At 44.5% G+C, this 26,917-nt stretch overlaps 1 protein-coding gene across 1 annotated transcript in view; it reads left to right on the top strand.

Annotated features, from left to right (window-relative positions):
• cbfa2t3 (CBFA2/RUNX1 partner transcriptional co-repressor 3) overlaps nt 1-21,699 on the top strand; it is a gene marked incomplete in the record, with an annotated part of 80,483 nt that extends 58,784 nt beyond the window's left edge. Inside the window, 11 exon segments of the mRNA XM_036136160.1 lie at nt 5,544-5,699; nt 8,159-8,400; nt 8,556-8,645; nt 9,970-10,151; nt 11,534-11,817; nt 14,504-14,589; nt 15,964-16,255; nt 16,737-16,805; nt 17,487-17,540; nt 19,557-19,747; nt 21,322-21,699. Coding sequence (XP_035992053.1) covers nt 5,544-5,699; nt 8,159-8,400; nt 8,556-8,645; nt 9,970-10,151; nt 11,534-11,817; nt 14,504-14,589; nt 15,964-16,255; nt 16,737-16,805; nt 17,487-17,540; nt 19,557-19,747; nt 21,322-21,699 — 2,024 coding nt within the window.
• Between the last annotated feature and the right edge of the window lie 5,218 nt (nt 21,700-26,917).

The raw sequence follows: 26,917 nt of genomic DNA, 5'->3' as shown, positions 1-26,917 counted from the left end.
GGAGGCAGAAACAGCTCCAGTCTAGCATCTGGATTTTATTAGCAGCCGTTGGGAAAATCTGAAAAGGAAGTTTTTTTTTTTCTCCGTGAGCACGTCGGCAGCAGTGATATGCTGCACATAACCACTTCACTGCCGACAAGAGGAGCCGGGCCCTCCCAAAGGAGAACAGATGGTCGCTAGAACTTCAATACAATTACATCAACAGCTCTCGCCGATATAGGCTCGGTATGACAGAATCCCTGCAGCTCCATGAGACAGAAATACAACTCCTCTAACCTCGGCACCTCTGGCCCCGGATAAATTGCCTTTGATTCATCATTCCCGTCCCCGCTTGTCCTCTAAAGGTAGTCCTGCCTTTTCTTGCCAGTTTAACCAATAAAAGAAGATCTGGATGCTTTTGAGTTGAAAAAGCTGTTGACCTCTCCGTGATTTGATTGCTGTAATCTGATCAAAGGCGGTACGGCTTTTTTTTCAGCGCTTAGCGGGAAGAACAGATGACCCCCCCCACCCCCACCCCCCTCCGCCCCCATAACCCCAGTCCTCTTACTCCCCTGCTTTGTTTTTTTGCCTAACATGTTTGTTCAGCCGGCTCTGCGTGTGCAGTGTCACAGTGATTCTCGAGTAACAGGGGAAAATGTCTGTGTTTGCGTCCTCAACAAAAATCCAGACTTGGAGCTGCTTTCTGTGTGCGTTTATGAGGAAGAATTGGACCCCCCCACCCGACCCCACCACCAGGAACAGCCCATTTCAGGGTTAAGAGTTTAGTTAAGGCTCAAGTAGCCGAAACGCATTCACTTACACAGACAAACGTCTAAACGCGCATGTCATTAGTGAGGGCTTTAAAGACTCTGAACTCCAAATCGCCCCAAAGATGAACCCGTCTGGGATCCTGCCCTCCTTGACAGACGCGATATAAACGCGTTCCCGTCTCACCTGCGACGGAATATCCGATCTCTCTCGGATAACAGGCGCAGTCCAAAACACAGAGCTCTTTGGCACACGTAGAAAGCATGCTTGTTTTTGCTCTTTGCAGCCGTCAGATGGGATTTTGGTTCTGGGCCAACTGTATTGTTTCCCCTAAATAAAAAAAAAAAACCATACAGCGCCATTTTCTGCTGGTGATATAAAATGTGGGCGGTGCTGCGTCAATAAGTCTCATGTCCGAGGCGCAGGGTTTACAATCCCAAAATGTTTTGATATAAAGGCCTTAGGGGGGGAGTAGAAGGGGGGGCGGGGGGGGGGGGGCTTATTCTCTGTTTGTGTGGACTCCACAGCGGCCTGATAGGGAACAGATGTGGAAAGGCAGGCGGCTGGGCAGCCAGCCAGAGCAGCTGGGAGAAATTAAAAACAACAGCATTCCTAGAGACTGGGGGAATTACAGTGGGAGGGCGGGAGCAAAAGACAGAGAGCGAGCGAGTGAGAGAGAGAGAGAGAGAGAGAGAGAGAGAGAGAGACAGGGAGTTTTAGGCCTATGTGGTCACTGACTGTGTCTCTGTGGAATACCAGAGATTGAATAGACGAGGGGTTTTTAAGGGAACTGTTCTGCAGCGGTTAGCCACAGCTAATAAGCTGCAGCTGTATTTCCAGTGGAAATGCATATGAGCGTGCACACATACGTACGGTGCACACACAGATTGAGATGTAAAAAAACGAGATGAAATCCATCACTGGGATGAAAATACCACGTTAAGTCATTTTCACACGTTTGTTTATTTTTTGAGGGGGCTACCAACGAGACGCCGTCTTTAAATCCTGAAGGAGACTCCAGGAGGACTTCAGGAAAGTTAAAAAAAAATAAAAAATAAAATAAATCCACTGAACCGCCTGCGTGCAGTTGTTCCGCGTGCTCTCTGCGGTTTAGTGCCTCTCGCAGTGAATTGTTTTTCATCTCGTTTCATCATGGCACAAGCGGAGAGCAGAAGACAGGAGAACATTTTTAGAACGCAGACTGCTTCTTTGGTGAGCAATCTTTTAGGCCCGATTACGTCAAACTGTGCAGACATACAGCTGTTCTCAGAAACACAGACAAACAAGCATAGGCAGCAGCAGCAGCAGCGGCAGCAAGGTAGGTAATAATTGTACCGTACGGGTTTATTTTCAGCCTAATATGCAGGAGTATTTAGGACAGATGGCGGTAGAATTGAGTGGATCTATTTTCACCCCCGCGCCGCTTTCAAAGTGGCTCCTTTCAGACGTGCGTGTTGGAAAATCTAGAGCCGAACCTCCGAAGCGGGTCAACTTCTCCAGGTGATTCGCGCCTCGCTCTTTCTGGTGTGCACACTTTTGTCCTTCAGCGCGAAGCACAATGCAACCGCATATGGTGGCTTCAGACAGAGCAGACTTCCTAATGTATTAAAAGTAAAAATCCAGAGCATGATGTGCATGTGTGTGTGTCCCGTCTCTGTAGCTGGTCAGATTAAACAGCTGTCCATAATCCTACAGTGGGAGCAGACAGACATGACCGTCCCCTTATCCTCCCGCACTTTCCTTTCCTTTCCTCTTCTTTCCTTTCCTTTCCTTTCCTTTCCTCTCTCCTCCTCATGCCCCTCAAGTTCCACTTGTGTTCATTTCAGCGTAGCCGGAGGACTCAAACAAAACACACGCGGGCCAGGGGATCACAGTCTGACTCACGAAAGAGAAAAAAAAAAAACTCAGAGGAGGCGTGATGAATCCAGCATCTTGGAGGCCCGTCCTTGCATTTAATGTAGTATAGAGAGAAAATGTTGGCATCTATTTATAGCATCTGCCCCCCCCACCGTCTGCCTCTTTGCGTGTTTATGTTCAGAGCGTCTGGCATGGGCCAAACAGCCGAGCGCCCCCCCCCCCTCGTGTTCTTGAGGATCACTGTGTCAATGGCCCTCGTACAGCATACTCCAGTGTGGCGCTCTTTAAATACAGACACCAGCTGTTGAACGCTGCTACGCGGGCTCTCAGAAATAGGCTTACTGCGAGCACTGAAGCCAACTGACATGCTGGGGGGGGGGGGTTGGTCCACATGAAATGAAAAACAAATTATGCGATAGTAATTTAATGATAGCCGACGACTAGAATACATTCACGGTGCAGCACACGCAGGATTTAAAACTGGGTATAAAGGTCAGGGCTTTAGATCATTCACCTCGACGGCACTGATGCCAGGGTTTAGGCTCCCTTTTTTATTTGGATGGGGTACAAGAGATTATCTCCGAAGCCACCAAGAGGACAATGATGACAGATGCTTTCTTTATGCCATGTTTTTTTTGAATGTGGATTATGACATTTCCAAAAGGATGAAGGATAAGTTACTTCGAACCCATTTCTTTTCTCCCATAATAATAGACGAGGCGGAGAGAAAGGTTTAAAGCAGTTTTCATGTAGTTTTAGTTTTTTTTTGTTTTTTTTCTCCAGAAAATCAAGAGAAAATTAAATGAAGAGAATACATTATATAATATGTTATAGTTTGATGTCATTGCCTGCTGCAAATGTTGATATCATTTGTGGGGTTTCAGGGATCATTCATTAGATTAGTGGGAACAATTTTGAATAAATGAATCACAAAAAAGAAAGAAAGAAAGAAAGAAAGAAAGAAAGAAAGAAAGAAAGAAAGAAAGAAAGAAAGAAAGAAAGAAAGAATGAATTGTTTCATTGTCTTGGTTCAGTTCTCTTTCCAGTTTTCCTCCAAAATCATTTCACATATATGTTTTTAACCTGTGATGAATGATAAACTGGAAAATATCAGCCCCCACGACAAGTGAGAAACAAAATGTTCTGCTCTTCTTGAGCAGAAGTGGGTAAATCCAGCATCAGAAAGTAAAACCCTGCCCGGTTTCCCTTCATTTTGCTCACTTAAACCAGGTGATTTTATTTAAGCATTAGTCTGTGCTGTGGAGCTACAAATGCAAATGCTTGGAACTCGTCTCTGTACAGGCTTTTTGCATGCTAAACTTGGATAACCCACGTCTGTTCTCCACACATGCAATGCTTTATAATACATATTCTGGACTTTATGTGTAAAAAATGCAACAAGAAAAAGGTTTTTGACAGTATTAGTTTTTAGTAAGAAATGTTGACCTTAATAACAGATATGAGGATAAAACTGTCGATCACATATCCTGGTACCATATTGTACATTTTATATTATTCATTTATGTGATGGACAGTTAAAACAATCTTAAAACAGAAGTTTACTGATTCAAATATTGTACATGTCCAGGAGGAGGAATAAAAGAGCATATTTGTTTCTCGTTTTTCTGCTCTTTTGAGAAATAAGGGCTGGTATGGAGGCAACAACAAAAGAAAACACAAACAGCACTGGAAGTGTATGCTTATGTTCACAGTGTCTCAGCAGAAGAACCATCAAATGGCCCATTAAGTCTACTCTGTGCTCACATCTGTTTTTATAAGTTAGAGTAATGGCTTTCCTGCAGAAGATTTTTATGATAAATGTTTATATTCATTTAGTAAGAATATGCAGCATTTATTTGGAGCAAGGCACCAATCTATGTCCTGATGCATCCGGAGGATACTTTGAAAAAATATATATATTTTTTTCACTATTGTTCTTTCTCTGTATGGAGCGCAGATATTTCCTGTTTCCCATCCTTAAAAGCGATCCTCTCAAAGGACTGAAAAAAAAAGTTCTGACACTCTGTGCTCAGGTTTGAATTGCAGGAGGATCTGGTTCCAGCAGCTGCACCGACAGGCGGACACAAACACCAAGACAGTCAACGCTCCATAGATAGATTTAGATTTGTTCTAAGTCGGCGCATGTTGTGTTCGACGGGGACTTCATAGGAACCGCGTGGACGCCTGATCACGGCCACACGTTTCCACGAGCAAAAGCGCTGAAGCCGGGCCCCCCCGTGGACGCGCCTCCTCGGACCCCCGTTGAGTTTTGGTTTTTCTCTCCGCTGCCTTCGTGCTGCAGAGCTTGGCCTTGCCTTGTTTGGTGCTGGCAGCGTGTCTGGCAGGAGACAGAAGCCTCTGGTAGCAGGACAGAGCTCTGCTGAAAGCCAGCCCCGGTGATGGACAGCAGCAGATCCAGCTGCACTTGTCGCTGGCTGTCAAGCCGGCTGTCTGGGCAGGGGAACGAGAAGGGACAGGCGGAGAAGCGTGTGTGTGTGTGTGTGTGTGTGTGTGTCCGGAGATTGGAGGTTACAGTGGGGTGCTAGGGGGGAAGGGGGGTTGGTGGGGGCCACTGATTGGGATGTCATTGCTACATGGATTGTGCATGTGTGAAGGAGAGAGCATGAGGGAAGGGGGGGGAGCGGTGATCTCAGTTAGCAGCAGCTGAGAGGGAGAGCAGGTGTTACTGTAGGTCTCCCAGGCCCCATGAATCTCCAACACGAAAGACAATACAAGTTTGGATCCATTTCCTCTCTGCGCATTGATCTCTTTTAGCTCTATGCATGAGGCTCTTTGGTTTAGGGAAGCAATCGATGGCTCACAGGTGAAAATGTCAGTGCTCCCCTCTTTAACCAGCTGTCTCATAAAACCGGACCTTCATTTTTTTTTTTACCCCTTTTGTGTTTTTTTTTTTTCTTTTTTTTTTTTTTCTCTGGCAGGTAGCAGAGCGCAGAAGACTGGAACGATGCCAGATTCACCTGCGGATGTGAAAACCCAGCCCAGGTCCACCCCACCTACCATGCCTCCTCCGCCCCCGGCTGTGAGCCAAGCAACAAGTCGCAACGCCTCCTTCACGCCGGCCGCCAGTAAATCAAGTAAGTGCATAGACGTTCTTACAAATGGGATCATCGGCGATCCAATCCTTTTGCTGTAAATGATGTAGCTGAACTATGCTGAACCCAGAGGCCTTCTACGAACGGCGAGACGTATGTTTTCCTGAGGTGTCAGCAGGTCTTTAAAGCAGGCAGATGTGAGAGGAAAAAACACAGACAGGGGTGATATATCAGCGACCGAGCAGCTCGCTGGGGGAGCTGACGTCAAAACGTTCACGAATATCACTGATTATTATCCGCAAAACACACGTTTAGCTGTAGCGGAACAAACTCGAACTGTGATCAAATGGTGCTGATTGAAGTTGTGCAGCATTTTCCCGTCTTTAATTTCTCGGCTCACCACTAATTCACGCTTTTTGATAGCTCTGTGTTTTTTTTTTTTTTAACTGTCAGCGACTCCCCATTATTGGAGATAAATGTGGAGAATAATTACAATTCTGAGACCTACTGCTGCTAAACAATAAAACTAAAAGTGTGTTTGTGGGAATTATATTTTGAATGAGATATCGAAGCAGAAAACAACAAGGCAGATTTACGAACTGCTACAAACAACGCTTTTAAAGTTTAAAGTTAAAGTCATTTTGTTGCTGATTTTTTGGGGAATGAAAATAGCCAACTTACCAAGGATTGAACCCCCCACCCTCTCAACCCACCCCACCGTAGGGTCTTTCATGTACACTTTGACCACTGATGATGTTATGTCATTTTCTGTAATCTCCTCCTAATATGGGCCTACTGTAAGAAAATGTGGCTAAATGACCTCCATAAATAATTTTGACAAGCTGTGGGTTATACTATTTTGATCAAAAAGTCATATTATGTCATTCTGCTTAAGAGTCAGCTGGCCCAAATAGGAACCGGTACCCCAATTTATGGAAATGGCGTGTAGTTTAAAATCTTTAGAAAAAATATCATGCAAACAGACTAAATTAAAACATGAGGTGTGAGCATGTTTTTATGTGTATTTATCGGTATCCGTTATCTATCAAAAATAAACAACTGCAGAGAGACAAGAAAAGGTACTCTTGTTAGGTTGATGTATATATTTTTTTTAACAGCTGAACTTTTTTTCCGTGTTGTTGAGGTTTCTGAAACACTTCTCTGGGGTAAATCGTTTTCTCTTAATCATTTCAACTAGATTATAAGGCAGATCAATCTGCAATACTTGATACAGTTCTGCTGCCTGCTTGATGACGACCTGTTAATCAACTCTGCTGCTATTTGTTTTACCTACAGTCGTTTAATAGCTGTGTGCCGACATAGAACGGAAAGGAATCCAAAGTATTTGCTCCTTCCCAGTTCTGGTGAGCAAGTGTATTGGTCAGTTGTGTCTCTAATGGCATTTGTGTGTCTTTTGGTGCGAACAATGCTCTTGCCGGTGGGACATGTGTCCTGTGTGTGTGTGTGTGTGTGTGTGTGTTGTTCATCAGCTGGTCAGACGGCGGGTCGGTACCGGGCGCATCAGCCGTTCTTCCCTATATAGCGACGCCAGGCCGTGTTGTTTCACCTGTCGTGGCTGGCGATCGACAGCGTAGCTCTCTCCTCGCGACTCTTCCTCATCTAAAACCAGAACACAAGTGCTGGGATCACATGGGTTAGTCCATATGTGTTCAGGCCTTCAGCCCGTGGATTAGGAGCAACAAGCGTGCCCTGAGAACAGGGAGCAGCTGAAGGTTGAGGAATCTGCGCCTCTTCCAGAACAAGGACCAGGTGATGAGATGCCTCGCAAAAGAGATGCTGCAGCAGAAACAGAACGACGCTTAGCACGCCGCGGCGGGCGAGATGAGTTATGGTTTTAATCACAGTTACATGACAGGTCGCGGTAAAAAAAAAAAAAGCAATTGCATGTGACGCTACAGCGATCACATAATCCGAGATGCAAACGAATGCGGCGTCTGAAGGGTAGAGGTCGAGCTCGAGTGTGCGTTTGCCTCCCGGGGCATTTACGAGTTTGTTTGGGCCCACATTAAGAAGCGAACGTGTGCGATCATGCATGTGAACGAGCGCTGCGCCTATTCTGAACCCTAAAGCTGCAAATCTACTTTCAGCTGGTGGACATGTGCAGGACCTGATTTAGCAACACACCTGCTACTGGAATAAAAGCAACACAGCCCGGCGGACTATTTTTGGCGGCTCTTTAACAAGTTCCTCTTATAGTTGTGTCCTACTGAGTGAGTGAGGAGCAGGGTGGAATACAGGCCAATGGAAGGGCTGCAGGGGGTCAAATGGTAGCCCCTTGTGAGACAGCTGAAGTCCCTGCAAACACACGTGGCGCACCAGGAAAAGAAGTGGAAAGTTGCGTCCGTACGGTTGTTTTTAAGCGTCGAACATCACGCACACGTCTATAAGGCTTATTTAATCGCTCCAGCTGTCATCAGATCTATCAGCCTCCTCATTCAGGCAACTCTAATCCTCCCCGTGTGTGTGTTGTTTTTCTGCAGTGCTGAACGGGAGCAGCCACTCTCCTACCTCGCTAAACGGTGCTCCTTCGACTCCCAATGGCTTCAGCAACGGGCCGGCCATGTCCTCCACGGCCTCGTTGTCCAACCAACAGCTTCCGCCGGCGTGCGGCGCCCGGCAGCTCTGCAAACTAAAGCGCTTCCTGACCACGCTGCAGCAGTTCGGCAACGACATATCCCCCGAGATCGGGGAGCGAGTGCGCAGCCTCGTGTTAGGACTGGTGGTAGGTTGGTGGGAACATCTGGGTCGCGGCAGCCTAATGTTCCCTCATTGCTTTGATTATCACGTCTTATCAAACATGCTGTGGAATATTTGAACTGAGGTTAATGTTTCTATCACTTCTGTTCTGTCTTTGTCACTTCCTGTTGTTTTAAACAGAACTCCACTCTCACCATTGAAGAGTTTCACTCCAAACTTCACGAGGCCACTAACTTCCCACTGAGGCCTTTTGTCATTCCTTTCTTAAAGGTAAAAAAAATCGATCAAATCTGGGGGTTTCTGTCGAGCATTGTAAGGGTTGGTTCTGGTTTAATTAAGCCGGGTGGTGGCGGATCTCCTTTTTTCATACCTGAAGCAGAAAGGGGAGTGAAGTCGGATTTGGGAAAATCTGAAAAGGGGAGCTAACAAACACAGAACGGGAGCAAAAGAGACGCACGTTTTAGCCATCAGTGTCGATGAGAACCTCGGCTTTTCCCCCCCCCTATCTCTCCTCGCATTTCAGTCTCACTCTGCATTGAATATTTTTACACTCCGTCACTTTCATCAGTTGTTTACCTTGTCACTATTTTCTTAACTGAGCAGCGACTGTCACCGCGGCTGCACGCCATGACATGCCATATTTTTAGCATCTTGCCATTTTAGATACCGGCGCTCTGAACTACTCTGCATGCAAACATCTGGGGAGATGGAAAGGGAAGGATGGGGAGAGGAAAACTCCACAAAACTTTTTTGAAGCTGTTACATCTTAACTCTCTATATAGGTGTACCTAATAAAGTGGCCAGTGGTGCTCTCTCTCTCTCTCTCTCTCTCTCTCTCTCTCTCTCTTTCTCTGCTACTTCATACTTTGGCCATTGTGTACAAGCTAGTTAAACGAGTCTTTCTCAAACAAACGTCTTGATTCGTCACTCACCTCTGTCCATATGGAGAGTGTTGAACTTCAATGTGGCCCTGTGTGTCTCTCTATACCTAAAGTGTAAGATATTTTAACTGAAACTTTGCCCTAATCAAAACCTATGAGAAAGCAGTGAACCTATATAAGGAAGCCACCGCTTGTAAACATCACTTCTAGGATGTAAATACATCTTAAAAGAAAAAAAAAAAAAAAAAAAGGTGTGAAAGTGTCGGACCTCCTGCCGTGCGATGATCCTTCACATCTGGGACATCGCAGCGATGGCTGTGTTATATCAAGCCGACAGGTCTGAGAGAACTGTTTGACAGCGCTGTTACGCACACGTTCACACATAACCCCCCTCACACACACACACACAGACACAACGGCGCACCCCAAAGAGAACGAGGCACATGGTGGAGGAATGTGTCAGGGGGCCTGTCTTATCTCATCCTGTCTCTTCATCTATCACTCTCTCTCTTTTTTTTAACTCCCTCCTCAGCGTAATCTGACATCATTTCCTCCTTCACCCCATCTACCCAATGTTCCACCAAAGGTTTTAGTTTCTCCTCCTGTCCACCTAAACGCTCATCAAATGTTGCTTGATTAAATCCACCTTCCTTCCTGCGACAACTTACTTACGTCCTAAGCAGAGATGTCTGTCTGTCTTTTAACCACCGAAGGCGAACCTGCCCCTGCTGCAGAGAGAATTGCTCCACTGTGCCAGGCTGGCCAAACAGACTCCAGCTCAGTACCTGGCTCAGCACGAGCAGCTCCTCCTGGACGCCAACGCCAGCTCTCCCCTCGACTCCTCGGAGATCATGCTGGAGATGAACGAGCACGGCAAGAGAAGGACTCCCGACAGGTGAGGCATCAGAAGCCTTCATACAGACTGTGAATGAAGTTAGTGGGGATTTTTGTTTTTGTCTGAATACCAAGCGAGGGGAAGTGATACATCCTCTGTGCAAGAGGCTGTCGTCTTAGCCAACTGTCCGAGGAGGAGGAAGATAAATACAGATTATAGAAAGAGGCAAAACAGTGAGAGAGCTTTGGAAAACAGTAAAACAGTGGTGTTAGACTCAATTAAACACAAACAGGACTGACACGGCTCTGTCCTCCTTTTCTGGCCGCTGCTTTCACTCGCCTACCTGATCCGCTGTCCCCCAGCAGCCGTCCATATGTCCAAGACGTGTCCAGATGGCGATGTGCTGCGCGAGGGTGTCGGAAAGTCGGCGGCAGGCGGTTTTTTGGCTAGATCAGAACTAGGGGTTGAAAGCTGAATGGGCAATCCCGCTGTAATCTGCACACCTCCGCCTCCTAACCTCTGGCTTCATGTACGGCGTGCTGAGCTGAGCGAGCGGAGAGGGAGGATAGGGAGCACGGCCAACTTTTTTTTTCTTTTTTTTCCAGCTGTTCCGCTCATTTGTCGGCGACCGTGGCCAAACGTGTGCACAGCGTGCATAGGTGCGCGACGTGTCGTCTGCACGTGGACATTCGGATTGTATTTATTCACTTTTTTATCCCCGTGATGCTGAAGAGTGATTTTGGTCCGAATGCCCGGCTATTGCCATCCAGCTAAACAGATTAATATCAACACTCCCATTTAAAGTGACCAGATGGCTCAGGAGAAAAAAAAATAACACACTCTCACTTCAAGCACACAGACAAATACGAGCGCGACCAAACATCTGTCAAAAACACGGCCTACAACCCCCATCGCCCCTTAAGCCTGAGTGCAGGGGGAGGGGGGGAGGGACACTTGCAATCTAAGAGCCGGCAGAGGGATATTCAGATTAAGAGCCGGGGACGCAGGGTGTACAGTTGGACCTGGTTCTGTTAGATACATATGGTGTGCAGCTGTGCAAAAAGCTTTAGAGAAGCAGCGCCGTACTGTATCTGAACAACAAGCAGCTCTATATGTGTGTGTGTGTGTGTTTGTGTGTGTGTGTGTTTGTGTGTGTGTGTGTGTGTGCTGGTGGCCGCCATATGGGAGTTGTTGGACTTAAAAGAAAACATATTTGTGTTCCTTGTTTGAGCTTCTCCAACGGGAGAGTTCATGACTACTTGAGGCTGTAATCTGTGACACACACACACACAGACACTGTTGTGGTTGTTGTTATTGTTTTTTTCTTTGTACTCGAAATTCAAATTTCATACAAATTTCATACATTCTGGCATCTTTACAGAACATCTTTTTCCCTGAGCGATGAAACAAAGTGTAGCTCATGTCTGCGTCTGCCCGTTTAGGACCAAAGACAGCTCCGACAGAGACGGCTTGCACCCAGAGCACCTGGCCAAAAGGCCCTGCACCATCAGCCCCAGCCAACGCTTCAGCCCCAGCACTGGACTCCCAGCACACCCGCCCCCCAACGGCCTACCGACCCACCCCCCCAACGGCCTGCCGCATCCGCCCAACCCCCAAGTAGGACCCCAGCACTACCGCCTAGAGGACATGGCCCTGGCGCACCAGTACAGGGACGCGTTCAGACACAGCGAGCACCGGGACTCTCGAGACAGGCACCGGCAGACAGGTAGAGCATTTCCACGAAGTTGCTGGTTCCCAGTTAGGTGGTTGAGGCAGAGGGAGCGTGTGTAAACACCAGGGGAGTGTAGGGCTAGGACAAAGGCCATGTGTCGGCCAAGTGTGATAATCCTTGTGGCAGTGCGTCTGTATAAAGACCCCGGCCATACCTGCCCACAGGACCAACTGTGGCCCTCTACTTTTCTAATGAGGAAGGAGAGGAGTTCTTTTAAACATATGGTTTTAAACGTATTGTTTTAGTGCTTTGACACGAGGCAGAAGTACAAGCATGAGAGTGGGTGGCCTTTTTTAAATGAAAAATAGAAAACTTTGTTGTGCAGATTTTTGTTCTAGATGGTGTTATCATGTAAAATGTTCACCTACTAAATTTAGAAATGTGTCTTGATGTTGTATTGATATTGCCTAGATTTTTTTTTAATTTTCAGTTTGTTTATGCTTAGTTTTTCCCAGGCTTTTACGTTTTGGTTTCGTCAGTGACATTGTTTTTTGTGCTGTTGAGACCAGATCCTTTACTGTATATTAAAACCCTGGAAGTGGTTGAAGATGCACTTTGACTGTAGGTCTTATCGATTTATATAGTTTTAATAAAAAGTATTTGTTTTTTTCCCTTCTATAAGAGGCTTGAACAGCACCTCATTTCGTTTAGATTTCACTTCAAAGTTATCAGGCTCCCTGGTTATCTTTCATCTGACTATGATCGCATTTTAACAAAATTTAATTCTAGAATAACTGTCAGACAAATATTTTTTTTGTGTTTTTAATCCCAATAACTCTCCCTCCCCACACACATATAACGAGTAACTGGCAGCTTACAAAACCCAAATCTGATCAAGTGTGCATGTATGTATTAGTTTCTGGCAGCCTGTTACAAGAACATATTTGATTAGATTTTTGTCATATCTCAAAGTGCAACAGCTAACACAATTAGCCACATAAAATTTGATTCTTTAAAAACAGCAATTCCTAAATAATCACTATGACCTGTCATACAATAGTTTATCAGCTGAAGGATGATGCATGTCTCAGGTCATGTCGGGTCTTTGCTGTTTTATCCGCTGTAGTTTCCATGTGTTCACCTACTGTTGGTCGGTTTTCAGACACTGTTTCCTTTTTACCCACTCCTGTCTTCTGGAGATTTAAACGTAATCAGTTCCCACACGGTACACGCTGAGAGAGAACATTGTTCTGCATAACAAAATCCTGATGTTCTGGTTCAAGATGCAGATCTAAATGTGAGTGCTTTTAGCAGTGTGCTACTCTATTGAGCTTCTAGATATTGCAATTCAACCTCAACCAAAATATCCGTTGATCAAGGCTTAAAAGATTACAAAGTATCCTGTCTATAGGGGCTTAAAAGATTACAAAGTATCCTGTCTATAGGTCTGTGTAGCTCGTTGAGAAATTATCTGCGATTAATAACTTTTGTATAGTTCAGTTATTGTTAACAGTAGAAACAAGAGACGGTTGTTTGTCAATAAGTTGTGAGGAGTACGTTTGACTAAGATGTATCAAACATTTTATTATCCAAATGGATCTCATTAAATTACAATATAACCATGAAACATGTTTAAATTTCTGTTCATTTTAATAACAATGGGGTCCAGCTTGTAAAAACTCAAAATTCAGTATATCAGAAAATCTGAATACCAGATAAGACCATAGAGTAATATTTCTTATTCAAATATGTCCTCCTACTGAAAAGTATATCCATGTAAAGTGCAGTCAATGTATTTTGAATTACTGCATCAATGTGATGTGGCTCTGCTTTCAGCTCATCTATACCGTAGGTCTGCTATCTCTCATCTTATTTTTGACTAAATCCTATAGATTCTCTGTGAGGTTTAGATCAGTTTGCTGGCCAGTTGAGCACAGTGGCACCATGGTCAGTATAACAGGTATCAATACTTTTAAAACGAAGTGGACAAACACCAGCAGATGACACGACTGCACAAATCAAAACTTTGATGAAAACTTTCCACTAGATGCAGCTATTTTGTATTCCACTCTGGAAACGTGATTTCAAAATAAGATTCAAAATTCACTTTCTTTTGATAGAAGGACGTTGGACCTCTGAGCAACAATCTAGTTTTGTTTCTTCCATGGCCCAGAGAAGACACTTCTGTTGCCTCTGGTTCAGGAGATTCTTAACACAAGCAATACAACAATTGTAGCCCGCGTCCTGGACTAACTTCAGCCACCGTCTACTTCATTTGAATCTCTGCCAGACACTTGAGTGGGATTTGATTCACAATCCTCTCAAGGTGTGATTATCCTTGGTGCTTACACATTTTCCAACCACAGTTTTTCCTGCCACACAACTTTCATCAATATACTTGCATACAGCACTTTATCTGAACAGCAAACTTTTTATCCTTATTTTTGACTTGCCCTGACCATCTGCTTGACAACAGTTTCCTTCATATTTATGCATGACCTAGCCAATTAAAAAGGATCCTTTATAATTTGTCCAGTCCAAAATCTACGAACATAGTTCAATAAATCAAATATAACAATCAGCATTTGAAGTGCAATGAATCAGTACATGAAGTGTTTGAATTGTATCGTTAAAATGAAATAACTTCCCCATGATATAAAAAAGGTGTTAATGCGGCGGTAATTAGGTTATGGGATTAGTAACTACTGTGTAGCAATAACATTGTGTTTTTATTTTGCAGCGGTGCACGGAGCTCGCCAAGAGGAGGTGATTGATCACCGTCTTACAGACCGAGAATGGGCAGAAGAATGGAAACACCTTGATAATGTATGTATGAGGGTGCTTACTCCTAACCAACCTCTTCCTGTCACTGACAACAAATGAATAGGGGAAGTAGAACAGCCAGCAGCTGATTAAAGTTAGTTTTAAAGCTAACCAAGCATTACGAGCACATGACATCAACAGAAGCCGTCAAAAGACAGAGCAGCCTTCCGACCCGCCTGAGTAAGCAGTTGACGGAGGTCACCCGTCGGTGCGGCGAAATTAACAATTGACCAACGCCTTCATAGATGCCAAGCCCTAGTCTCCACAAAGAAAAAGTGCTGCGCATTAGAAACCCAGACACATACTCTGTGTAAGTTAGAAACAGGACCCCAGATGGAGCCGAGAACCCAGCAGAGAGCAGCTCCAGCTGGGCAGAGCAGCTGAGACAAGAGCTGCAGTCGTGCAGGGAACCGGCCAGGCCTGGACCCCTGCCAAATTAGAAACACTCCACTGAAATAAATATAGCCAACTCGGGACAAGGGGGGGCTGTTACGGGAGGCAGAGGAAAGAAGGCTGAGACAGAGGGGGGGGGGGGGGGGGGGGGGGGGGGGTAGAATGGGAATAATGAGATGGATTGAATGTCAACTTTGGTAAACCTATTTAGCAGACCTTGCTGAGTCTGAAAAGACAGGGCACCGTGGAAAAAAAAAAAGTGACACAGTTTACAGCCGAGGAAGAAAAACAAGAGGAAATCTGTTGAGTTGGCAGGGAACCGAGCCGAGCTGGGGAACCGAGCGGCTCAAACTTCTCATCAACAGCCCAGCTGTTACAATATCATTGTTGTGATGCTCTCGAAACACTGAAATTCGCTAACGGGGACAGTGACTCAATAGAGGCAGACAATAGCGCGCAAGCTGTCTGCTACAGAGACGGTGTGTTGTTTTTTTTTTAGAGATGAATTGAGGAAACACGCCTTCTGTTTAAACAGGTTCTGATTAGTGTTATGGTGCTCAAGACCGGTCTCAAAACTACATTTTCAAGACTTGGTTAAGATCAGTCAAGATCCCAGCTGCAACATTATGTCTTTACTGAAACTGTGAAGCTCCTTGCTGCATGACTGCAACCAACTTTTCAACATTTCAAATTTAAAAACTGAAATTTTCCTGAAGTATTTGCAGCAGCAGCTATATTGGTATGATTACAGCGATGGTCTTGGCATAGTCTCACGTTCTTTGCCGTTGGTCTGGAGCTTGGTGTCGCCTCCCACAAAATGTCTAGACTCAGCCTCGGGTTGGGTCGTCTACAGCCCAACATCTGTTGAAATCCTTTGACTTTTGGGTGTTTGTGCGGTTAAATGGGACTTGTGATGGCGTATGCATCTGAAAGAATGGGCATTGCGTTTCTTTAAGCTGAAATCTCGACTGTTTGCCCTTTCAGCTCCTAAACTGCATCATGGACATGGTGGAGAAGACGCGGCGCTCCCTGACGGTGCTGCGCCGCTGCCAGGAGGCCGACCGCGAGGAGATGAATCACTGGATCCGCCGCTACAGCGATGTAGAGGAGATGAAAAAAGGTGGGAGCAACGGACAGCACTGCCTTCCTCCTCCTCCTACTCTTCCTCCTCCTCCTACTCCTCACCACAACTCCTCCTCCAACACAGCTAGCAGCAGCGAGTCACTGCCCATAGGAACTCCCTCGGCTGCTGAAAGGCAGACAGGCAGACATGCAGGTAGACAAACACACTCAAGGGTATGTTTGGCAAAGCAAAACACTCACAGCAAGGTAGGGCTCATTGGAGACACTGAAAACACCTTAATACCCCAATTCAGACTGAAAAAGTCAGTTAGAGGATCTGATTTTTCAGCACATTTGCTAAATTGGAGCTCACACTGTGCGGCAATACAAATCCACCTGCAGCACGCTGGATTTTTTAACCAGCTGATTGCACTCTCGTGTCAACAGCATCCTCCTTCAGGTTTAACGTTTGCATTCCGTCCTTGAAATGGTGGGGGAAAAAAAAGGATTTGGCGGCTTATTTCCAAATGTAATAAAACAACCAAAGCATATATTTCCAAATGTTGCCAGACCCCTTACTTTTTGTGTGCGTGCCAGAAAAAAGACTGGCAACCTGGAAGTGGATGGATGTGTTTTCATGCCATTTCGGCGCATTGTTTGCGTTGCTGATTGGCTGCGTGCGCTTTGTGTTCCAGAGATCCACAGAGACTTCTTGCACCGGCCTCCCTCAGGATACCTGCCCGAAGAAATCTGGAGGAAAGCCGGTAAGAATGGACCGTCCTCCGTCCTATTGTCTTCACGAAGACCCCCCGCCCACTCCCGCACACGCTCACAGGCTAACAAAACACGCTCCATCACTCCTCACGGCTACCGGCACAGAAACAACAGAAGGCTTATAGCTGCAGGTCTACAAGGCTGGAGGCTTGGAGGCCCTCTGTGTCATTTAGGCTAAACGCTCTCCATTTGTCACCCCTATGAAAGGCCACTGCAGTTAAAGCTGCAGTGAAAATGCAGACACCGGGACTTTGTCGGGTCGCAGCAGCGCCGCACAGGGTGGAGCTCACCTGGAAACCTCACAGACGCAATCTAAAACACCTCTTCAGCTCCTAAATCCATGCCTTATGCAAGTCAAAAAAACAAACAAGTTGAATAAACAACTTGATGACTTTTTTTTTGGGCTCGTTGCGTAGCCAAAGAGACGCAGTTGGAAGTGCGGCTCTGCACAGGCTCCTCGTATACCGTCCATACGTTAGACAGAGCCAGTCCCAGGAGTTAGCCGGCTCAGCCCCGGTTCCACCTCGGTCCCAGCACTATTATGCTGCACTCATACTCCAATACCCTGCGGGAGGAAAAGGTGCTGCTGCTGCTGCTGTCGGCAAAAAAATACTGTGCTGCATTTTCACCGGCAGGGAAAGCTCTTTTAATTGCAGTTGTTTTTCATACAGGTACCACAAGCATGCCGCTTTCCCCAGCTCTAAAGCACCTCCAAAACAAGCAGGGTGAGTAGCACATCTTACTCCTAGCATCTCACCTCGTGGTGTTTGTGTGCGCATGTGTCACCTCCAGCTCGGCGGGCCAGGTAGTTTTTGTCTCGCTGAGCTGCGGCGCCCTTTTTTTTTGCTTTTAATTAAAAGCCAGACACGTACTCTTTGGTCTGGCTGCGGCTGAGGTCTGAGATGTGAAGTGCGAGAAAAGCAGCCGGTAATAACACGTCTTAGGGACTTGCCAAATCTCGGCGGAATTAAAACGTTAATATTGCTGCCCCCGTGTTTTCCATTAAGTGCTAATTGCCCCAGCATCTGCTATGCGGTCTCCTTGATAAGAATTAATTAAATTTGCAAACTAATCTTAGTGGTGCATGCATTAAGGCAGATAATTGAGAAGCTTGGAATAATGCACGCAGTGTTTGCAAGGGGGAGAGAAAAAAAAAAGGTAGCGGGGTATAAGAACAAGAAACGAAGAGTAAAGGTAGAGACGGGATGACAGAATGAGAGAAAGCCCAGGGAAGGCTACCTTGGTGTTAACAGGATTTAGAAAATACAGACTTCTATGTTGATAAAGCACAGTGAAAAAGCCTGGATAGCCTTTTCTATTAATACATAAATCATGATTTAAACGCAGGCCTTGTGCGTTTGTACGTGTCTGCCAGTGAAATAGGTTTGGTGCTTTGAGATATTTAGGTGTGACAAAAAAAAAAAAGCCAAACAAGAAGAAAGTTGCAAAGGTGGCAAATACTTTTTCACAGGTCTGAGCGCAAGAGCAAAGCACAGAGATGCATACAGGGACATGCGCATCTACGCAGCGGGTTGCGGATAAGGATCCTCCGGTGCCTTTTATATTCCCGTCTGCACAGTAGTTTGAAACAACTGAGCGGACAGGCGGGGGAGAAGCGACAGTTATTTATGAGCTCCCTCACAGACAGACGTGGAGTGGAGGAAATGGGGAGCGGCGGGGAGAACAGCATCAGCCTCGCCTCCTACCTGGTTGGTCTAACACACCTGGCAGGCCTCCTGTATGAGCGTTATTTGTGTCTCGATGTGTGTGCGCCTCTGTCTCCTTCGCACATCTGGAGGAAGAACAAGATGTGGCTTTTCTTTTTTTTTTCTTTTTTTAATAAAAAAAACCTTGCTATCTTTGACGTTGTGAATAAGAAGGGGATTTCTTCACAATGTGTCCAATAAGCACTCTGTTAATGAGTATATATTTGGCAACCTTGCTCCTTGGAAATACCATACACCCATGTGAGAAATAATTTCCATTCATGTCTTAGGAATGGTCTAGTCAAAGTCCAGAGCAAAATGTAATTGACAATCTCTGACTAGACTCACAAAACAATGTTCACTGAAGCTCTGCGTCCAATCTGAATGAGCCTGAGCTATTTTATAAAGAATGAGCTAAAGTTTCAGTCTCTAGACCTGCAAAGTTGTCAGGGGCATGCCAGAGAAACCCTCACAGCTGTAATTCCAGCAAAGGGGATTCTGTAAAGCATGGATTAATACAAATGCTAGCCACGGTTTCCGGCTATTTCATAAAACCTTTAAAATGTTCCTTACAAGTCACAATGTTGCCTACTTTGATAGATTATTAAATTAAGTTAATTACATGGAATTCTTTGGTTGTAACATGACAAATTGTTAAAGAGATTAAGGTCATAAATACTTTTTGCTTGCCACTGTAAAAGTCTGGAGGAAGAACTACTGGAAAATCCATCATTCTCATACGAAAAACCGTGTCGCACAACATTCTCTTAAACTTATTCCTATCATGGTATAAAATCAGAAAATCAAACCAGATTTGTCAAACTTGCTTCTATAAGAAGTAAAATGTAGTTCACTTTGGAAACGTTTTGAAATCAAGCTTGTTCGCTTTTCTGGCCCATAGATTTACATCCATTCACTGACACATACAGGAAAGGGGAAGTTCAGAGAAACTCATCATAGGAGGTCCGAGCAGGCGCAGTGAGACGCAGCCTATGATCGCTAACGGCCCTCCGTCTCTTTCTCTGTGTCCCTCAGAGGAGGCAGTGAACGAGGTGAAGAGGCAAGCCATGTCGGAGCTGCAGAAAGCAGTGTCAGATGCCGAGAGGAAGGCTCACGAGATGATCTCTGCTGAACGGTCCAAAATGGAAAGGGCGCTGGCCGAGGCAAAGAGACAAGCATCCGAAGACGCGCTAACGGTCATCAACCAGCAAGAGGACTCCAGTGAGGTGAGTGCCGAGCGCATTGATCCAGGTCCACCTTCTGTCTTAAATAAGACGTTCTCAGAATGGTCGCCGTTCAATCCAGAATAACACCTGTCAATGGTTGAAGTACAGGAACACTGAAAAAAAAGCTAATTAAATAGCAGCCTGATGACATGTTTCCATCGATGGTCATTCATTTAGAACCCTTGCTTGGTGTTTGCCACCACTGTGGGGTCCTGACCCCAGCCATGGGAACACCTGCTCTAACTCCCCCCTCTGTCCAGCACTTATCAGTTTAGTGTCAAAGCTTTTCTTTCTTCTCTGCACCTAACAATTTAGTGTCCTCTTCTATTATAAAAGATTATTTCAAGTTTCAAGTTTTAACTATATTATTATTATTATTATTATTATTATTATTATTATTATTATTATTATTATTATTATTATTATTATTATTATTATTATTATTATTATTATTATTATTATTATTATTATTATTATTATTATTATTATTGCCTGGTTGTTATAGAAAATAAGCCTTTAGCTTATCTGAGGTTTTACAGCTAGCGAATGTAAAAAGGTGAAGAAAACGTTCTGGTTATATTGGACTTAATTTACCCTAAAGGTTGCAGTTAGTTTCTGCATAAATAAAAGCAGACAGACTCAGATGGGCTGGGGCAGAGTGCCTGGTTCATATCTTCAGGGAGCAGTTGACCACCACCTGCTGGTAGCAGATCAGCTGGCCTCGGACCAAAAGCCCTTAGAGCAACAAAAGCTCTGGCTCTGATTATATATACACATATAAATAGGTATAATGATGACTTTTTCTATCTTTTGAAATGTTTTTATTTATTTTAGATTGAACTGTTAGGATGTAATACTGAAGAGACTTCCTATTACTTGACCTTTTTCCCTGTAATCTAACATTGTTTTAACCACAAATCCCACAAAACCTTTGAAATGATTTTCTGAAAATGACCAGACACAGAGCTATGCACATCATATTTGTTGAGAAAAAAAAATAAAGCTTTAAAGGACAGTTATTATCTAAGTATGATTGTTTTACATATTTTAAACTTAATTTTGTAAGATTTTTTAACCACCTTTTATTTCTTGTCTTTGTTATATAAAACTGGCTTCATTTTTAAATCTAGTAAATTGTAAAAGACGTGCAAAACTCGTCTAGTGGTTTTTCCCTCAGCAGTTTATCTCAGATCTTCGTAAATAAAACATTTCTATTATTTTTGTCAAGATTGGCTAAATTGGATGCCAGAATGTTGGGTAACCAACACAGAGAACAAAACGCTAAACGATCAAATTGGGCATCAAACTATTCATGTTTATGTTAAATAAGCAAATGCAGCTAATAAAAAGGCTTTTTTCAAGAATTAGTGTCATTCTTTGGTGGAAAGTCAATAAACATTGGTAAAAATCTGATGATAATACTAGCCTTTCCTAATGCAGTTAGATTGTGAATGTTAGCAGATTCCCTGTTTATGTTGTGGTCTAAGCTGTAAGCCAGGGCAGACGGGCCACGTGTAGTTCTGTGGAGCGGCATGCTGCAGACCCCTGATCTGGTCTCATTTGTGTCTCACCAGAGCTGCTGGAACTGCGGCAGGAAAGCCAGCGAGACGTGCAGTGGCTGCAACACCGCCCGCTACTGTGGCTCCTTCTGCCAACACAAAGACTGGGAGAAACACCACCACGTCTGTGGTCAGGGCCTGCAGGGGCTGCCCGGGGGCAGCAGCGTTCCCTTGGGCACCCCTTCCTCCACCTCCTCGGCGTCCTCCAGCGCTCCCCCCACCCACTCGGAGAGCACCCCTCCGGGGCCCCTCTCCCTCACGAGCCAGAGCATCATCGCGGGAGGTGCCGGCAGCGGCAGCGTCTCCGCCAGCCCCAAAGAGAGCAGTTCCAGCAGTGCCTCTCGCTCCACGACTCCAGCGACCCCCGCCCTACTGGATGCCACCTCCCGCTGACGTCCGAGCCCTCCGTCCGCCCCTGCACACTGAAATGACAGTGCCCACACCAAACTGAGGAATCTGCATTGCACACGACTCCCTTTCCTCCTCCCCGTATTCATAGCCCTCTACCTGCAAGCTCTGTGATGACTCCTTTAACAACCAACAGCTTTCCACACCTTCGCCGTGCATAACGTTTTCTGCCTCTTCGATTAGCCACCCCCACAAAATGCAAAGATTTAAGTCGGAGGTTCGACGCGGTGCAAAGCATGCGTACTGCAGTGTCTGCTATAACGTAACAGTTTTGTTTGCCGAGAGCGTAAGCTTTTGAATCGAGGGTTCGCCCTCAGTAACGGAGGCAGCACTGATGAGAGAAAACTAGCACTTGATAGGATTTCTTCTTTAATTTAGCAACAGTGGAGGTACAGCAACCAGCCCCAAAAATGTGCACTAACGAAATGAAGAGGCAAAAAGCATAACCTTGTTGTAAAAGCGAGGCGGGGAGGGACGAAAACTGTGATGCGATTTGTTCCTCACACACACACAACTTAGTATTTATTAAAGGTTTCTCTCTGGCTTTAAGTTAAACCCAAGATAAGTCCAAATATTCTGAATAAAGGATAATAGCGCTGACGATAATGCTGATGATGATATGAAAAAAAAAAAAAAAAAAAAGAAGTAATTTTTAACTGCTAACTACCTTGCTAGCGAGCCAAGAAAATCTACACCGGACTCACCTCTCTGCACCGTTATGAACCCAAATAAATTCAAAGACGAAAAACAAATAACACGATCCAAACCTTTTTACTACACTGCCAAAGTTAAAAGAAAAATGTACGTGAAAAAGAGAAGCACTCATCTTATAACCAAACACAAAGCAACATCACCTCCTGAGCAGAAGAGACATCCCTGAGAGGACCAGGCTTGGAGGAGCTGCAGAGGAGCAGCAGCTCACGTCCGCGGATTTAGACTAAAACAAATCCGGGACCTGCTTTGATCTGCAGCTGCCCTCCCGCAGTCCGGACACAACGACAGCGACTCCTCAGCGATGGCCCAGACTAGTGAATATTGACAATGCTGTGAACTTAGCTACGAGAAAGACTTGATGAAACGGATGGAAACCCTGCCACAGTGTGGTTCTTTTGTGAATGGTAGAGAGGACGTACTGAGGGGGAGAAAAAAAAAAAAGAAACTATACGGCCTCGAAGGAAAGAGAGATGGCAACGGAGCTGCCAAAAACCTCAACACAAGCTTGAAGACGTTGTTTAAGAAGGCATTGCATATTATGGAGACATATAAGGGGATTGCCTGAAAGTCAATGGTTTTGATTTTGACAAGAAGCTCACAAGGAGGAGATGTTTTGAGGAATCGCCGCCACCTTTACATTCACGTCCTCCTTTTCCAAAAATTGACTGGCAGTTCAGAAGAAGCCGACAGGGCGGTGTGAAACTTTGTTCTCCTCTCTTTCTACCTCCCCTCATCCCACAACTCCCTTCTTCGCTCGTCCCCGAACTAGCTGACTCACGTTTAGCCGCCAAACCCCGGGTTTTGCTTTGGACTTTGGCAAAGCACTCGCAACGGGGAGGGTTGAACCTGCTTGTAGATATTCTTCCTCTCTGTCTCTCTCTCTCTTTCTTTTTTTTTTCATAAATGTCTTCTGATTGCTGATGCCACACGTGCTGCCCTTGTGTATATCCAAAAAAAAAAAAAAAAATTTACTTTGTTTCGGGTTATTTGACTTTCTTTTTCATCGAAGTTTGGGTTGAGCAGTCAAAACGGAAGAAAGGATGCTTGTGAATGAAAGGAAGCCCCGCATTGTACTTATTGTTTGAATTGCTGTATCTATATTAATGAGATGAAAACCCCTCTTGTAGATTATTTTGTGATGCTCACATTGTAAGACAGTGAGAGGACGGAGGTGCAATATGAAGAGAATTCAGCTACTGAATGGAACCTCAGCAACTGCCCATAGGGTGTCATATAATATAGATACATATAGATATATTTAAAGCAACATCAGTAACTTAATGTGAATGTACATAGTATTTAAAAAGGTCCAAAAATGTGTTTGCCAAATAACAAAAACCTTTAAAGTTCAGAACATGGCTTTTTCTCACAGTACATTTGTTTTTCACTTGTACAAGCTGAATTTCTCGAAATCAAAGTGTCATGAAACCGTTGGCGACAGACGTAAAGTAGCTCCAGCCGGCACCAGGCGACCTAACCTTGTGTGTTTTGGTCAGCTATTGGTGGATGGACCCATCATAGTCACATGTAAAAGGGGATTAAAAGGTGTTGTATTCATTTGAAATCAGTTCATTTCTGTCAGATTTAGGATTTTTCTGTCTCTTTTACCATCTTTACGTGACTGTCTTGGTCCGCATCGATCCGTGCGTGTGGTTTATGATTGTTCTTTACCTCCCCTGTTGTGCAAGACAAGCCATTACTGTAGGGTAAAGGGATACACCAGTGTTAAGCTCACATCAAAGAGTCATTTTGAACTTTCTACCTTTCAGATTTGACTTCTTTATTGTTTTGATTAAAGATGTGATTTCAGAATAAGCTGCGAATGCGGAACAAGCCTCTGTTTCCAGACCGAGAAGGTGGCTTCCTCCTCGTTCCGTGTTCATTTCTCCTTGTAATCCTCTCCAATAGGGTAATAAACAGACTTATTGCCTTTTTTACGTTGATCATTGTAAACCCTTTCATGGCTGGCCCGCATTTATAATTGGACCAAACTTGGGGAGAAAAAAAAATAGTTTTTAACCAGAAATAGATTCTTTTTTTTTTTTTTTTTGGACTATTTGGAAAAAACCTAAACTACACATAAGCTGCGAGGAACCCCTGCATTTGTGCGTAGCATTCATATATGTTTTATAAGTACTGTGTTATGGTGTTGAGCTCAGTCTTTCCTCTGTGACATCTTTGTTCTCCCCGATGTCTAATTGTCACTCCGACCCTCCCCCGCTCCCCCCCATCGACACGACCTACCTCCTGTGAGCATACAGCGAAACCACCAGAGGCTGACCTGGTCTTTAATAAACAAAAACAAACACACAGATAGCTTGAGAGCAGACATGGACACACAATCACGTGCACAGGTGATCAGATTAATCCACACCGAAAGGAGCTGTCATTACTCATGATGTGGGGGGCAAAAAAAAAAAAAAAACATCCTTTTTCACCAGACTGCAACTTCAATACAAAAAAAAAAATGCTTTTGTTGAGATTAATTGGTAGACACAAAACATCCTGTTATTCCTGCATTTTACCAAACCAACCACAGAATCGTGCGATGACGTGTCATTTGCTGTCTGAAACCAATAAAAGCACAGACCAAAGTACTAGTTTGCCATCGTGGACTGCGACGTGGCGAGTGACGACAGATGGCAACCAGTCAACCAAAGTATATCTGAAAAACACACACACACCGGGAGAGTCCAGGAAGAGGCCTGCTCCACAAACAGAACAGGCTGAGCTTCAGATGTGAGCTCTTACTCAAGCAATCAAAGCACTTGTTGACTACATATTGAGCAGGGCTTCTCTGTAAACAACAGAAGCATCTCCTGCGGGGGAAAAAAAGCCAACTGTGTGTTCTTATAGCTACAAAACCTCGCAGATTTAAAGTGAATACGTGGTAAGTGTGCGTCTGTCTGTGGATGGTGGCGTGCCTGTCTTTTAGTAAAAAAAAAAAAAAAAGAAAGAAAGAAAGAAAGAAAGAAAGAAAGAACAAAACCAAACAGCTACAGCGACGACAAAAAGTCTTTACGTCTCCCTGCAAACTACTTGAAACATTCAGAGCTTTAATGAAACATTCTCGACAAACAACGGCGGTACATTGATTTGAAAGAAGGAGGAAAATAAAGCGGCAGCTTTGTGCAGGTTTGTCTGAATAAACATCCACATCATACCACAATGGGGTGACAGTTCCATTCTGTTCTCAAAGTGCTTTGTGTGAACCTCCTTGTCTGCGAGTAAGCCCTCAGATAAACAAAGCCAAACCCAGTACACTGTACAAATTACCAAAATACAACCAAAAGCTGCAATTTCTTCTTCTTTAGGTTTTTGCTTTTCTTATAAAAGAAATCGAGACCCCGCCCCCCCACCCCCTCCCCTCCCCTCGTACTGCAGGTTGCAAAACATCAGCCAGGCCTTCTGTTTGTGCTCTGTTTTCTCCTACTTTCTCTGTCAAGTTATGTTTTTTTGATGCCAGACGCATCAAGGGTGTGCTAAATCATTACATCAGCCACATTTTATCTGTTTAACCATGTTCCCGATACAGACAAAACACATGCCCAGAGAGGACAAAAAAAAATCCCAATCCGTTAGTCTGCTGACGAGGCTCAGCCGACACGATGGCGACGCGTCCTTCCTGTGATTAGAAAGCTAAGGCGGCAAACCGTGGACGCAGCACTTGTTTTCCAATAAGCCATGGCTCAGAATGATCTTTTTTTTTTTTTTTTTTAACTTCACATAAACTGAAAGCAAGTTTATGCTTTTGTATGTTTAGGGACGCCTTCTCTACTGTACTGTGCAATACATCGATACAGAGAAAGAAAAAAAAACGTTTCTGTAGGAAAGGTCGGCGCTTTCGAGATCTTTCCCGCTTTGCCTCGTTTCTCTCTTCAGACAGGACAGTCATGTTGCCATTTTTAGATGAAGTAAACTGTGCCAGAGGAATTCCATTCTGATTTGTATTTATTTCTTGCATGCTCCTCTCCCTGTTGCTAATACCGCTTTTTAACTGTTCGCTCTGTTGGATGTGTGAAGCTGTAAAACATTCTAATTCAGGTTATTGTCTGTGTTGAACAATGTAACTGTGTAATTAAAACATGAAATGACATATCCATCACTCTCCTCCCTTTTCTTTATTTTGAATGGAGACGTATTATAAGAAACTCTCTCTTTGCTATTCAGCTCCGTCGTTAGATGGGTAGGGTTGTTATAGATCAATGCACTCTCACATGTCTGTAGTTATAAGATAGCAACCGATCTCGATGCATCAGACTTTTAATTTCTTTAATTAATTGATTTTAATTCATTAATGTTAGAAATGTCTAAGGAGTGTTTTATTCTCCTACATACTTCTGGATATATCAGAAAGCACTTTTAGAAGTGGGGCCATGTTGCATTTTTCTAACACTGGACGAGCACCTATAGGTAAAAAACATAAAAGTCTGAATGCATGAACAAAAACAAATGTCTTTAAATCTGAGAACAAACCTACTCTGACGTT

This window comes from Fundulus heteroclitus, chromosome 4 (genome assembly GCF_011125445.2).
Source record: "Fundulus heteroclitus isolate FHET01 chromosome 4, MU-UCD_Fhet_4.1, whole genome shotgun sequence".
Classification (NCBI taxonomy): Eukaryota; Metazoa; Chordata; class Actinopteri; order Cyprinodontiformes; family Fundulidae; genus Fundulus; species Fundulus heteroclitus.
This window is presented reverse-complemented; position numbering and strand designations above follow the sequence as displayed.